At 67.8% G+C, this 13,657-nt stretch overlaps 2 protein-coding genes across 2 annotated transcripts; one reads left to right on the top strand and one right to left on the bottom strand.

Annotated features, from left to right (window-relative positions):
• Positions 1-19: 19 nt before the first annotated feature.
• CHLRE_12g552001v5 (uncharacterized protein) lies at positions 20-6,669 on the bottom strand. Its single transcript, XM_043069011.1, has 14 exons — positions 6,166-6,669; positions 5,516-5,975; positions 5,113-5,204; positions 4,522-4,575; positions 4,182-4,271; positions 3,695-3,761; positions 3,232-3,342; positions 2,719-2,884; positions 2,278-2,457; positions 1,929-2,073; positions 1,583-1,669; positions 1,218-1,346; positions 845-905; positions 20-479 (listed from the first exon to the last, which is right to left on the bottom strand). The coding sequence occupies exons 1-14, from the start codon at positions 6,453-6,455 to the stop codon at positions 435-437; spliced, it is 1,977 nt and encodes a 658-aa protein (XP_042918974.1). The 5' UTR covers positions 6,456-6,669; the 3' UTR covers positions 20-434.
• A 140-nt stretch (positions 6,670-6,809) lies between these two features.
• CHLRE_12g552050v5 (uncharacterized protein) lies at positions 6,810-13,161 on the top strand. Its single transcript, XM_043069016.1, has 7 exons — positions 6,810-7,138; positions 7,370-7,699; positions 7,885-8,988; positions 9,326-10,663; positions 11,100-11,301; positions 11,662-11,978; positions 12,230-13,161. Exons 1-7 carry the CDS (start codon positions 7,115-7,117, stop codon positions 12,539-12,541), a joined length of 3,627 nt encoding a protein of 1,208 aa, XP_042918973.1. The 5' UTR covers positions 6,810-7,114; the 3' UTR covers positions 12,542-13,161.
• Positions 13,162-13,657: the final 496 nt, after the last annotated feature.

Raw genomic sequence — 13,657 nt, 5'->3', positions numbered from 1 at the left:
ATAATTTTGGTTCGCCCTCCAAAAGTTCCAATTACAAGTGGCACTGCTGCTGCTTCCCTTTCGTGTGAGTGACTCTCAACTCTACTGGCACAGTCTCACAGTGCTCACAGCCCCACACTATCAGGCCGTACTTCCCGTCTCGTGCCGATCAGCCATCACTGGCACCCCGCCCTAGCCTTTCACATCTTGCATCTCACCTGTTGCGGTCCCTGCACCTATGCAACTATGGCTCTCACTAGCCCGTGAACAACGAACCCACATTCCCCAATCCCAACGATGCACCTCTAGGGAAAGACCTCGGATGACAACTTTGAGAGGACCTTCTATGTGACCCACTGTCCGTCCAGCTGTTACAGCCAGCCACCCAAACACCGCACACACACACACATACACACACACGTTTTCCTTGTGCTTTTAACACACGCAGCCACCGCTCACAGGCTCCAGTAGCTAGGGTGCGTAAACACTGTCTCGTAGCCCTGTGGTCAGGTGCAATGTAAGCACGGCGGGCGAATGAAGTGGGGGATGGATAAGGTCACAATCAAGCAGACCACACGTGTAGCGGGTGCGTGCCCAGCGCAGACGCCTCGCTCCCTAGTGTCGCGGTGCCTCCCTCACCCGGGTCTAGTAGTTTCGGTTTGCGGGACTCGTGTGTAGAATGATACGACAACGCCAACGCCATCGCCGCCCTCCCCTTGCCGCCATGACGCCCCCCCCCCAACACACACACACACACACACACACACACACACACACACACACACACACACACACACACACACACACACACACACACACACACACACACACACACACACACACACACACACACACACGCACTCACCTGCGGCCCGGCCTCCACCATGGCCGCCACCTCGGCCTCCAGCGCCTTTACCCGGTGGGCGCTTTGGGGGGGTGGGGGGTGGGGGAGTGGGGGGAGCGGGGGGGTTACATAACTCCAGAACTTGGGGGAAAGAAGTCGGTAGTGTGAGGGAAATGTGTTGGCACCAGCACTAAGGTGCTTCCAAGCAAGGCATATTCCGGTAAATGCGTCCGGCACATACAACATCTGCAGCGCACATCAGGACAGAGCATCTGCCCAAACATGCGGCCACCTGCCGCTCCGCCACCCTCCACCACCCTCTCATCCACCACCACCCTCCACCACCACCACCACTACCTCCACCACCGCATCCACCACCACCGCACCAACCCACCTGCGCGGGTGGGTGCACCCCAGTGACGCCGCCTTCTGCAGCCCGGCGGCCGGCGAGCCCCGCCCCGCCAGCAGCCCGCCCAGCCCGCCGCCGCCGCGGTGCCGGTGCTGCTCCGCCGCGTCCAGTTGCCTGCAGGGGGGAAGGGGGGCGGAGCGGAGCGGGAGATGGGGGTGGGGTGGGTGGGAAGGGGCAGAGTTCGGGGTGCGGGGTGTGAGTAATGAGGTTGATTGGGCCTACGTGCCCTGGGCTAGACCTTCGGCCCGCCCCCGCGCCCCACACGCCTCTGCCCAAACACCGCCCCCCCCCCTTCACACATACCCCACACCCATACCCCCCCCGGCACACACACACACACACACACGCACCTGAATGTCTGTGGCGCCAGTGCGGGGTCGTAGCCGGCCAGCGCCATGAGCTTGAGGCCGATGAGGTCGGCCTCCGCCTCGGCGCGCCTGTTGGAGGTTGTGTGTGTGTGTGTGTGACAAAAGATTCGGTCCGTTGCCAACGCAGGTGACGATCCTCATGTTACAGGTGGCAGAGAGGAAGAGCTCTTCTCGAGATGTGATAAAGAGTTCGGAAAAGTGTGTTTCGGGGGCGGCGGAGAGCGATTGAGGAGTGTGCAAGGAACGGTACCCGATCGACGTGTGCAGCCCACGCCCAAACCCGCACAGCCCCACGCCGCCTTCACACGATGCCGCCTAGTCGCCGCACCTGGAGAAGGGCAGCTGCAGCAGCACGTTGTTGAGCAGCGACGTCACCTCGGGCGACAGGAGCGGGTGGCCGGCAGGCAGCGAGCCACCGCCGCCGCCGCCGCCGCCGCGGCCGCCGCCGTAGGGGCTGCCGCCGCCGCGGCCGACTGGAAGGGACGGACGCGAACGACACGAGTGATGTGGGCAAGTGTGTGTCAGAGGTTGTGTAAACCAGCAGTGTTACGAGCCGGAGTAACTAGCCGATGCCTACCAATGTACGCGTATATATGCGTGTGTATGCGTGTGCCCACAGGCGATGCATATACGCACACGCGCGCACACCGCTTGCTCAAGCAAGGAGCAGGGCTCACCGTAGGCGGCGCTGGCGGCGTGCCGTGCGTACTCGTGGGCTGCGGCGGCGGCGGCGGAGGCGCCCGCGCCCTCCAGCAGCTGCGACACAAGCGAGCCCGGACCCAGGCCGTAGTCCACCTCCTCCTCCTCGGCAGCCGCGGCGGCGGAGGCGGCGGCCTGCCGCTGCTGTGGGCGGCCGCCTGGTGGGGGTATCCGCGGCCGCATACACACATCCGTGTATGTTCGTATGGTTCAGTGGATGCGGCGGCGTGGGTGTGGGTGCGATGGTAAGTGTAGAGGTGTCTAAAACACACAAGAGCAAGGTGGTTGTGGACGTGTGGTGCGTGCCAGCATGGGCGAAGCAACCGGCACCGTGAGTGAGGTGAGAGATAGAGCGGCGCAGCATTAACACCGGCAAAGGAGCAAACGCTTCGCTGTCGCAGCAGTGGAAACGCACGCACCCAGGAAGGACGGCCAGCCGGCGTCGGGCCAGGAGGCGCGTGTGCTGTCGTACTGCCGCTGCTGCTGCTGCTGCGCCTGCCGTTGGCTACTGCCTTGTGTGGCGGTGCGGGAGGCAGCCGCCGCCAGCACCCGCAGCGCCAGGGCCGCACACACGCCCAATGTCATCTGTGCATGCGGGGGACGGAGTCGTGTGCACATCGCGCTGATTACGTACGTACGTGTGTATGCCCGCTCGCACTCAACCACCCGCTTAGCACCCGCCCACACAAGTAAGGTCCGCTCTTCAAGGTGACTGTGATAACGCGCTGCCATGCAAGGCTTTGCCCGCTCAACAGCCAGCCAGCACATCCGCACAACCGCATGCAACCGCACAGCCGTACAGCCACGCACACACCCATACGCCCCCTTACCCCCACCCCGACCACACACACACACACACACACACACACACACACACACACTGTACACACGCACGCACGCACGCACACACACCCCGCCACCCAGCCGCCCACCTTCTCCGCCCCGTGCCTGGCCACGGCGTGCGCCACCTCGTGCCCCAGCACCGTGGCCAGCAGGTCGCGCCGCCCGCCCAGCAGCCGCAGCAGACCGCTGTGAACAACCACCTGGGCGGGGTTGGGGGGGAGGAGGGGAGAGGGAGGGGCGGGAAAAGGAGGAGGTTTGGGAGGGGTGGGTTTGGGGGCGAGGGAGGGAAGGAGGGAGGGAGGGAGGGGGAGGGGAGGGGGGAGGGGAGGGGAGCGGAGGGATCCAAACCCAGATGGTGGCCGGTGGGAGCTCCAGGTGCGGCGGGTCGTCTTAGGTCGGTGGGTGGGTGGTAGACGGTGGGTGGGAGGCGCGTATGAGGGAGGGAGAGCATGCATGGCTAGTCAGGGTGCGGTGCGGTGCGGTGCGGTGCGTACGGCATTCCTGTAGATGTCCATGCATACACACACATACACAAACACAGTGCGTACGCACCTTGCCGCCGGGAAGCACAAAGGCGTTTGGGGTGTCGTCGTCCACTGTCACCACCTCCCACTTGAAGCTGGCGGGGGGGGCGTGTGGGCAGTGAGGGTGAGGGCGTGGGGATGGGGGCGTGTGGGTAGTGAGGGTGAGGGCGTGTGGGCGTGGGCGGGTAGGGGGCGTGTGGGCAGTGAGGTTGAGGGCGTGGGGTTGGGCGCACCAATAGGTGGTGGTGGGGGCTGAGTACAGGCTGCATGCCGCGGCCTTTACCCCGACCCACATGCCCCACCCCGCCCCGCCCCCTGGCCGTTCACACTCCGCGACTGCAGGCATCGCCGTCCCTCCATTCTCGGACAAGTGCAACACGCGGGTCGCGCCCTCGCCACGCACATCATTACGCCCTCACCACGCATGCCCTCATCGCTCGCTCGCTTGCGCTCTCTCGCTGTAAGCAGTTACAAAACGCAACATGACAGGATCGCTCGCTCGCTCGCCCGCTCACCGGCTCAAGTGGTCTCGGCTACCGCCGCCGTGCCCCCTCATGGCAGCCGCGATGACGTGGTTGGCCACCTCGGCCACCAGCAGGTGCTCCCTGCGGGCGGGAGTGGGGAGTGGGAGGGGGGGGGTGGTTGGGGGTGGAAAAGGGTGCAGGTGGTCCCTGTAGGAGCCACCAGCAGGTATTCCCGGGGGGCGGGGGAAGAAGGGGAGTGGGGAGGGGGAAACGGGGGAGAGGGGGGGCAGGGTGGTGCAATGGAGGGCGGAATGGGTGGGGCGTGTGCGGGAGGGGTGGGAAAGGGTGTGGAGCCGTGTGTGGTCGGATCCATACACACATCCAACCGCACCTGCTCCGGCGGCTCAAGATCTTGCCGGCCTTGCGCTGCTGCGAAATGAAGGACCTGCGGGGCGAGTGGGGGAGGGGGGGAGGGGGAGAGGAGGGGAGGGAGCGGGGGAGGGGCGAGGGGGTTGGGGGATGAGAGGGATGTGCGTAGCCATCCCGCAACCGAGCCACAGGGACAGAAGGTGCCGGTGGCGGTGCCGGTGCGGCAACGCGTTGTAGGCCTTGGCCGGCCCTCCGCCTCTTACGCCCCACCAGGCACGCCCCTAGGTCTCAGGTCACGGCATGTCGCAGCAGCCCCCCTGCCGTGCCGCCTCCCCTCCCTCCCCCCTTCTGCCCCTGGCTGCCTTGCTGCCTCCCTTGATGATGGTTGGAAGTTTCACTTGGGTCTGGCAAATGACCCTCCCTCCCACGCCGCTGCCCCTCACCCTCAATCTATGTTTTTTTGGTATTGGCAAGAATTTACCCCCCCCCACCACCACCACCACACACACACACACACACTTCAGGTAACATCCGTAAACCGTCGCTTTGCTGCATCGCATACACTGTCTTTGCGCAACGTTTTCCTTGTGCTCTTTAACACACACGGACTCACCTGAAGCTGGCCTCCCCCATGGCCAGCTCCACCCCCAGCGGCAGCAGCAGGTGGTGGCGCCGACCCGTGAACGGCACGGTCTCAGCCAGGGCCTGAGGGGGACGAGCGGGCGGGAGAGAGAGGTGTAGGGTGAGGAAGGGGTGGGGAAGGGGTGAGGCAGGGGAGGTCCGGGAGGGACGCACACATCTGGTGTGCGTGGCAGCGTGTGGGATGAGCGTGGACTGGCCTTCTGACACGCACCGGACACGCCCGACGACATGCCCGACACATGCCCGACTTCAAGGCCTACACTTACACAGACTTTGGCAGACCAACTGGCTAGGCTGCGCAGTGTGAGCTAGATTCCAAACCCACGAACCCCGGAAGGCAACAACCCTTTTTCCACCGTGAACCCAGCACGCACCGAGAAGAGGGCTCGTGCCAGCACGCCCGCCGCCGCCGCCAGCCCCAGCGGCGCCCCCGGCGGCAGACCCAGGAGGCCGTAGCCGACCAGTCCGCCCGCCAGCGCCGGCAGTAGCAGCCCGTCCACCGCCCGCCGCAGCAGCAGCCCAGCCCCCACCGGACTCGCGGATGCAGCTGCTACAGCCGCGGGTGACATCGGCTGCTGCGGCGGCGGCGGGTACTGCAGCTGCGGGGGCAGCGGCGGCGCAGAGGGGGCTGAGTCGTCCCCCCAATCTGACACGCCGCGCTGCTGCTGCTGCTGCTGTTGTGTCGGCCAGCTGTAGCGGCTGTCAGCGGTTGACTGCGATTGCTGTTGTTGCTGTTGGGGAGTTGTGGAGCTCGGCGGGGGGTTGTACTGATGGTCCACTGTGGGGAAAGCGGGGTCGGGGGCGGCGGCGGCGGCCTTGCGGCGCCCGCCCTGCCTGTGTGTGTGATGATGGTATAGACACCGTATGAGGATTGTGGCCTTGTGGAGGTGGGAGCGCAAGACATGGGATGTTCCGCTGTTGCAGTGGCAAATGACCACGATGTCCTCCAGATGCCCCGTTGCTCCGCCCAAACCCCCCCCCCCACCAGCCCCCGCCCCCCCCGCCCACACACACACACACACACCTGATGTACGGCTCGGGGTCCGGATCCGTCTCGGCCTCCGACCAGGGCGTCAGTCCCCGGGCCGGCGGCAGCACGCCGCGCCTCCGGGGCGCGTTGAGGCGGAAGGCCGCCGCCGGAGCGAACGCCGCCGGGCAACTAGAGGCGGCGGCGACGGCGGCGGCGGCGGCGGCACCGGTGGCGCAGCCGCCCCAGAGGTACGGGTGGGGGCGGACCGGCAGCGCGCGGCTCGCAGCCTGGCCTGGCGGCAGCAGCCCCGCGCGGCGGAGCGGGGGGGCCGTTGTGGCCTGCATCACTGTTCGTGTGTTTGCGTGTGTGCGTGTGTGCGTGTCGTCAAGTGTGTGGCTGGTAAGCTTGGTGTGAGTGGCTGTGTTGGCTGCTGCGAGAGGTATAGTTGTTGGAGCGAGCCCCCCGCGGGGACTACTGGTTGCGCAAGCCCCTCGGTCCGCTCGCTGCAGCCGGATTATGGCTAGCAGAGGTGCATATGTGCGCGACACGTATACGCACCTAAAGTTGCAGCGGCGAGGTGGAGAAATGCAGCTGTTATATACCGGGCGGGAGGAGGAGGAGTGGCAGGCCGCGCCCCATGGGCCTACGACCGCCGGGCGTAAGCTTCCCACGTACGCGGCATTTGACGTAGGTATGGAGATTTTGTCATTTCGTCTTTTCAGCAAACGTTAGCAGGCTGAGGGCCACCAGCGGAAAGCATCAGGAAGCTCGTATCGACGACTCGCCGCAACCCTGACCACGCACGCAGAAAAATAGTTCTTACATGTACAATACCTTCACGACAGTACAGATACCGATGCGTAGCGCAGGTTGCAGCTGAGTGAGAAGTGCGTGCCGCTGGCTTTGATAGCCTCCTTCTTCTATAACAATTCGTGTGATGCCATAGAAACACATCTGCGTTTCTTCCTGCGTGAGTTTGCGAGCTTGTGCCAATAGGTCGAACATGCCGACCGTGGATGTCGCCCAGGTGAGCATTTGTAGCACAGCTTAGTATGTCAATAGGTAGTCTGGCATCTAGCTTAGTCTTAGGCTCCCAAGTAGGCTGAGGCTTTACCGGGTGTCGCAGCGAAGAAACATTGGCTAGAGCCGGACTGAGCGCCTGAGCCTCTGCGGCCTGAGCATAACTCAGGCTCAAGACACCGCGCTCCTAGTAAAGCCGTAAAGTACTATTTGATGGGCGGCCCTCTACCGCATGCAGGTCTTGCCCGCGTATGGCCGGGCCCCCTCCCGGGGCCGCAACGGCCCCCCAGGGCAGGTTATCCAGAGCGCCAGCAACCTGCCCTCGGCAAAGCCCAGCGGCGGCGCCAACGGCGCTACCACCGGCGGCGGCGGCGGCGCTTCCATGCCGTCGTGGCTCAGTGCTTGGAGCAAGCCCACCGTCAGCTCCACCGCCCTGCATGACGAGAACCCGCACCGCGACTTCGTCGCCTCCCCCGCGCCCGCGGCGTCGAGGGCCGGTGGCGGCGGCGGGCTGGGCCTGACGCGGGCGAGCAGCGTGGGGCGGACACGGTCGTCTTCAGGAGCCCAGGTGTGGAGCGTAGGGACAGACCTCCTAAAGAAAAAGGGCTGCATACGCCGGGAGTGTCCTTGCTTTCCTTCCATGCCCGTTCCCGCCGTCCTCTCCCGCCCCTCCCGTCCCCGTTTGCTACGGCAGTTGCTAACCCTTTTGCGCCTCCCTTTACCCCCCCCCCGCCTGCCCCCCATTCCTGTCAGGAGGACTCGTCCGGCTACAGCCCCGGCTCGCCCAGCCCCTCGCTGCTGTCCCACTTCATGCGCCTGGGCAGCGGCCGTAGCACCAGCCAGTCCGGAGCGCTACAGCCCACCGCCGCCGCCGGCAACCCCCACAGCCACCACCACCACCACCACCACCACGGGCATCATCACGGGCATCACGGCGGCGGCGGCGGCGGCGGCGGCGGCTCTCCGCTGCTACGCGCCGCCACCGCGGTGCGACACGGCGGCGGGCAGCGCAGCAGCATGCCAGGTGGCGTTGTCGGCGCGGGCGGCGGCACCGGCGCCGGCGGCGGCTCCGCCTCCGGTGGATTCGTGGGCTCCAGTGGCAGGCCCGCGTCTCCAGGGCTGATGCAAATGGGCTCGTTCCGAAACTCAGGCGGCGGCGGTGGCGGAGGAGGAGGAGGAGGCAGCGGCGGCGGCGGCGGCGGCGGTGGCGGCGGCCGGCCTCTGAGCGCGGGGCCGCGGCGGGCAGGCACGATGTCCGCCGGCAGCAGCGGCCCCGGTGGCCCCCACCCACGCCTCCCCGCCGACACCTCGCCCTCGCCCACCGGCCTGCGCCCGCGCTCCGGCCGCCCCAGCCCGGCCAGCGGCTCCGGCGCCTCCACCTCCCTCTCCGGCGGCCTGGGCGCCGCCGCCGGCGGCGGCCCCCCGCCCTCGCCGCACCACAGCCGCCAGGCGGCCTCCGCCTCCGCGCCGCCGGCGGCGGCTGCCGCCGCCGGCGGCGCGGGCAGCTTTTCCTCCGCCTCCGGCGGCGGCGGCAGGCCGGGCTCTGCTCGGCCTCGCGGCGCGCGCACCGTCCTTGCGCTGGATCATCTGGGTCCGGGGGAGGGCGACTACGGCGATGTGACGGACCCGGCGGACCTGGCCCTGGCGGCTCCGCTGGCGCCGGGGCCGCAGGGGCAGGGGCAGCAGGGGCCGGGGCAGCAGGGCGGCGGGGTGTTGGCGGAGGGGCAGCAGCAGGGTCAGCCGGGGCAGGTTCAGCAGGGTCAGGGTCAGCAGGGTCAGGGGCCTCAGGGCCAGGCCTACGCGCTGGTGCACCACGTGCCGCTGCCCTCGCACGTGCTGCTGTCCGGCAACCTGCAGGTGGGGGCGGGCGGAGGGTGGGGTGGGGGCGGGGTGGGGGCGGGGGGCGGGTAGTGCAGTCCAATCCCCAAAAGAACGGGGGCGGGTGGGCGGGCGCGTAGCTGCCCCGCAGGCACGGGCTTTCAGTGGTCAGGAGAAGCTGTGGTGGGAGGATAGCTTTGTGGCAGGGCGGCTGTGTAGGAACGTACCCTCCGGCCACCCAGCCCGCCCTTCCCCCCAACCCCCTCCCTGTAACTCCCCCCCCCTGGCATCCCCCTGCTAGTTTGCCTTGGTTTGGTTTAGTTCCCCACTGCCCCCATCCCCCTCAACCCCACCCCACTTCCCCCGACCCCCTCAGGAGCTGGTTGACCGGCTCAACCGCGGCGGCGACCGCGCCGTACACCTGTCCCTGGCCTCCGTGGAGTTCGCGGGGGAGCTGGACCGGGCGGCGGGTGACACGGTTCGTGTCGCGGGCCGCACCGCCATCCTGCACAACTGCGGCCTGCGGCTCAAGCCCGGCCAGTGCATCTGGGTGGGCCCCGGCGGGCACCTCATCCTGGCGGACGTGACCCTCACCGTCAGCCCCACGCCCTACGGTGGGGGCGGCGGTGGTAGTGGTGGCGGAGGAGCAGGCGCAGGAGGAGGAGGAGGAGGAGGAGGAGGAGGAGGAGGAGGAGGAGGAGGAGGAGGAGGAGGAGGAGGAGGGGGCGGGGGCTTGTCGCGGTCGCCGACGGGCGTGACGGCGGCGGCGCAGCCACCCTGGGCGGAGGCGGTGTCGGGCGACGGCGTCAGCGCGCGGCCGGTGCCGGTGTTGCATGTGGTGGGCGGCGGTCGGCTGCTGCTGCGCGGCTGCCGGGTCAGGGTGCAGCCGCCGGAGGAGCCGGCGGCGGCGGCGGGGGCGGGGACGGGGGCGGGGGCGGAGGGCGGGCCGGGCACGCCACGCGCCGGCGGTGGAGGAGGGGGAGGAGATGGCGGAGGAGGCGGAGCCGGGCTGGGGAGCCGCGGCAGTGGCGGCGGAGGAGGAGGCGGCGGTGGGGCGGTGACGCCGGGCGGCGTGTCGCGCAACACGTCGCTGGTGGCGGGCGGGCGGCTGGTGCGGCCGGCGCTGGAGCAGCTGACGTGTGTGCTGGCGGAGGCGGGGGCGGCGGTGGAGGCGGTGGGCTGCAAGCTGGGGCGCGTGGTGGCGGCGGGGCCCGGCACCTCGATGGTGCTGCGGCGCTGCCGGCTCAAGCCCGGCCGCGCCTGCCCGCCCGACGCGCCGCTGGTGCTGGGGGTCGAGGGCGCCTGGGTCACGGTGGCGCAGACGGAGTTGGCGCAAGCGCACGCGCAGGGCGTCGCGGTGTCGGGCGCCGGCTCGAGGCTGGCCATGGTGGAGTGCCTGGTCAGCAGCTGCCGTGGGCATGGTGTGATGGTGGCGGGCGGCTGTACGGCGTCACTGGCGGCATGTCGGCTGATCGCCAACGCGGCGGCGGGGCTGTCGGCGCGCGGGCACGGCACGGCAGCGGAGCTGGTGGATTGCGAGGTGCTGCGGAATGGGGGCAGCGGCGTGAGCTGCGGCGGGGGCGCGGCGGTGCGGCTGGTGACGGTGTCGAGTACGGACTCGGTGGGCGGCTCGGGGCTGGCGCTGGACGGCGCGGGCAGCAGCGGCGCGGCGGAGATCTGCGCGTTCGAGGGCAACGGTGCAAGTGGCGTGCAGGTGGGTGCGTGTGTATGTTTGGGGGCGGGGGGCATGTAACTTTGAATCAATCCCCGGCAGGGGGGGGGGAAAGGTGGGCTTGGGATGCGGGCGTGTGTGCGGGAGGGGGCTTAAGCGGTAGGCGGGTGCGCAGGCGGGCGGGCGGGGTTGCGGGTGTCGGCTTCAAGATGCAAGAACGGCTTCTAAGACCTGAATGGATGGCTTGCATGCTTTGCCCCCACTGTCCCGAGAGTCGTGCGCACGCCCACGCAGCAGCGGGGGCCACACACGCGACCGCTCCCCACCCACCACCGTGTCACCCCGCCGCCCCCGCCCCACCCCACCCCACCCCTCCCCTCCCTACCCCTCTTGCCCCGCGCCTGCCGAATGAATGTAACCTCATGCCCCCCTCTTGCCTGCCTCTACCCCGCCCTCTCCCCCCCCCCCCGCCCCACAGGCCCGGCGCGGCGCCCGGCTGGACCTGGTGGACTGCTCCGCCAGCGGCAACGGCGTGCACGGGTTGGAGGTGGAGGGCACCTTCCGCGCGGCGGATGCGGCGGCGCGGCAGGCGGCGGCGACACTGGCGGGCGGAGAGCCGCCGCCGGCGCCGCCGCCCGAGGTAGTTTGCACCGTAACAGGCGGCCAGATGGCCAAGAACGGTGGGTCCTGCTGGATTCGCTCCCCCCCGGATTTAGTGGGTGGATGGATTCGCTCCCCGCGGATTTAGTGGGTTGATGCGCGTAGAGTGAGGCGGGTTGCGGCACGCAGGCGCTTACTCTGGTTATGCGTGTTGTCATGCTTAAGTCGAGGTATGTGGCTTGCAGCAAGCCGCAGCATGTCCTGCATGCACCTTGAGCTTGCGCCTACACGTCCTAGGTCCTATAGCTCCTATTTCCTCCGTTCCCATGTCCATTCCCACGCCAGCCCCACCTATACACGTTCCCATAAATAACAAGCTGCATAACAAGTTACATGAACATGACAACATGAACCAAATCACGTGAACCACCTGCACACAGGGAGCCACGGCTGCTACGTCACCTCGGGCGGCGGCCTGAGGGCGGTGGGCGCGGAGCTGTCCCAGAACGGCGGCGACGGCGCCTGCGCCGACGGCGGCGGCGTGGCCCTGTCTCTGGAGGGCTGCAGCGCCTTCGGCAACACCGAGCAGGGGCTGTTCGTGTGCAGCGGCGCCGGCGCGGCGGCGGAGGGCTGCCGCCTGGGCGGCAACCTGCACGGTGACGTGGCGGTGGGCGGGCGGGGCAGCCGGGCGCGGCTGTCGCGCTGCGACCTGGACTTCAACCCCGTCACCGCCATACGCGTGCACATGGGCGCCAAGGTGGGTAGGAGGGGGAAGAGGCTGGGAGGCTGGGAGGGGGAGCGGGAGGCTGGGAGGGGGACGGGGAGCGAGAGGGAACAGCATGGCTGTGATGGCGGCGGGCGCGCCGTGAAGCATGTGGCCAGTGCGTGCGAGTACCCGCGCTGTCGTGCTTTTGACACGTGATGCCGCGTTTCCTGAAGCACTGGCCATAACAATCCTTGTGCCCCCTCTCTCCCATTCCCTCGGTCGTGTCTTGTGTGGGCACACAGGTGGTCATCAAGGACTGCGACGTGGGCGCGCCGCCAGCCACCTCCGTCTACGCCTCATCAGGCGGCGGCGGCGGCGCTGGCGGCCAGAACAGCAGCAGCGGCGGCGCTGGCGCCGCCGGAGGCGGGGCCGGCGGCAGCAGCAGCGGTGGGGGCAAGTGGGAGGTGGGCACGGTGCGCAGCGCGGCAGTGCAGCTGCTGGGGGTGGGCAGCACCATTGTGGTTGACGGCAAGCCCTTCACGGCCACGATTGGCGAGGATGGGGAGCCCATCGCGCCTCCCGGCAGCGCGCAGCGGGCCGAGCCGTGGGCCTGATGTGGCGCGAAGAAGTAGGTGTTACGGCGGGGCGCTTGAATTTCTCAAAGAATGATTTGGAGGCGTGTGCGGGTTTGCGAGTCATGGTGTGCGGTGTGTGAGCGTGTGCGAGGGGATGCCAATGGCATGTGAGGGGGCTCAGTTGCACCCCTTGAGTGAAGGGCTCCAAGCTGTGAAGTCGTAGAGCGCGTGCGGCAAGCGGAGGGTGTGTGTTTGCGCCTGTAGAGTGGGTGCTCGCAGGCTCGTGTGGTAATATGCGTCAGAGCGCGTTTCGGGAAACATTGTTTGGAAGGCCGGCATCCGGGTTTGTTGGGGAATGGTGCAGGTGCGAGGTAGCAGACGCGGCGTCAAAGCAGTCGTATACGAAGCGGATGAAGACGTGACCCCCCTTCCATGCACGCATGTGGTAGATAGCACAAGGAAGCAAACACGCAGGACTTCGTGTGTGCGTGTGTGTGAATAGGAACGGGAGGGGTCGATGGGTGTATGTGTCCGTAGTAGGCTGTGATGATTATGGGCTGTATTGCTTACAATCAGCGGTCCTCTGCCTGAACTAGTGAAGTGTGTCCTGTGGGAGCCTATAACGGCCTCGCCGCCTCAAATTGCAAGCCCGGGGCCTGCCCACGCGGCAAGACGGCACAAGCAGGAGCAGTGCTTGTGAGCACAAGCGGCGGGGGACCATCTCTGGCCCGAGGAGAAACCACCTCCCACGCGCCCCTCCTTTACACTGCCCCTCAGCCCCTGGTTGGCAGCCCGCAGCCGGCCTTCACAATGCGACGTCCTAAGTGTTGGAGATTGGGGTTCGGCAGCTTGACAATGGTGATGGGGTCGCTGCGCAGGCCCAGGTCAGCGGCCAGCTTACGCAGCCACAGCGCCTCCTTGGTCGCCGCAGCCGCCGCCTGGTACTCTGACTCCACGGAAGAGGCAGCGACAGTGCGCTGCTGCTGGCTGCACCAGCTGACCGCCGTGCCGCCGAAGCTGCGGGTGGTGGGGTCGCCGGCCCAGTCTGCGTCGCAGTAGCCGACAAAAGAGCCGGTGCTGGCGCCGCCGCCGCTATCCGAGGGTGCGGCGACACGGCTGCTGCTGCTGCTACCCGCCGAGGGGCCGCGCGCGGAA

The sequence above is a fragment of the Chlamydomonas reinhardtii genome, chromosome 12 (genome assembly GCF_000002595.2).
Source record: "Chlamydomonas reinhardtii strain CC-503 cw92 mt+ chromosome 12, whole genome shotgun sequence".
In the NCBI taxonomy this organism is placed as follows: Eukaryota; Viridiplantae; Chlorophyta; class Chlorophyceae; order Chlamydomonadales; family Chlamydomonadaceae; genus Chlamydomonas; species Chlamydomonas reinhardtii.
Note: the sequence above shows the minus strand (reverse complement) of the source record. Positions and strands in the feature narration are given on the sequence as shown.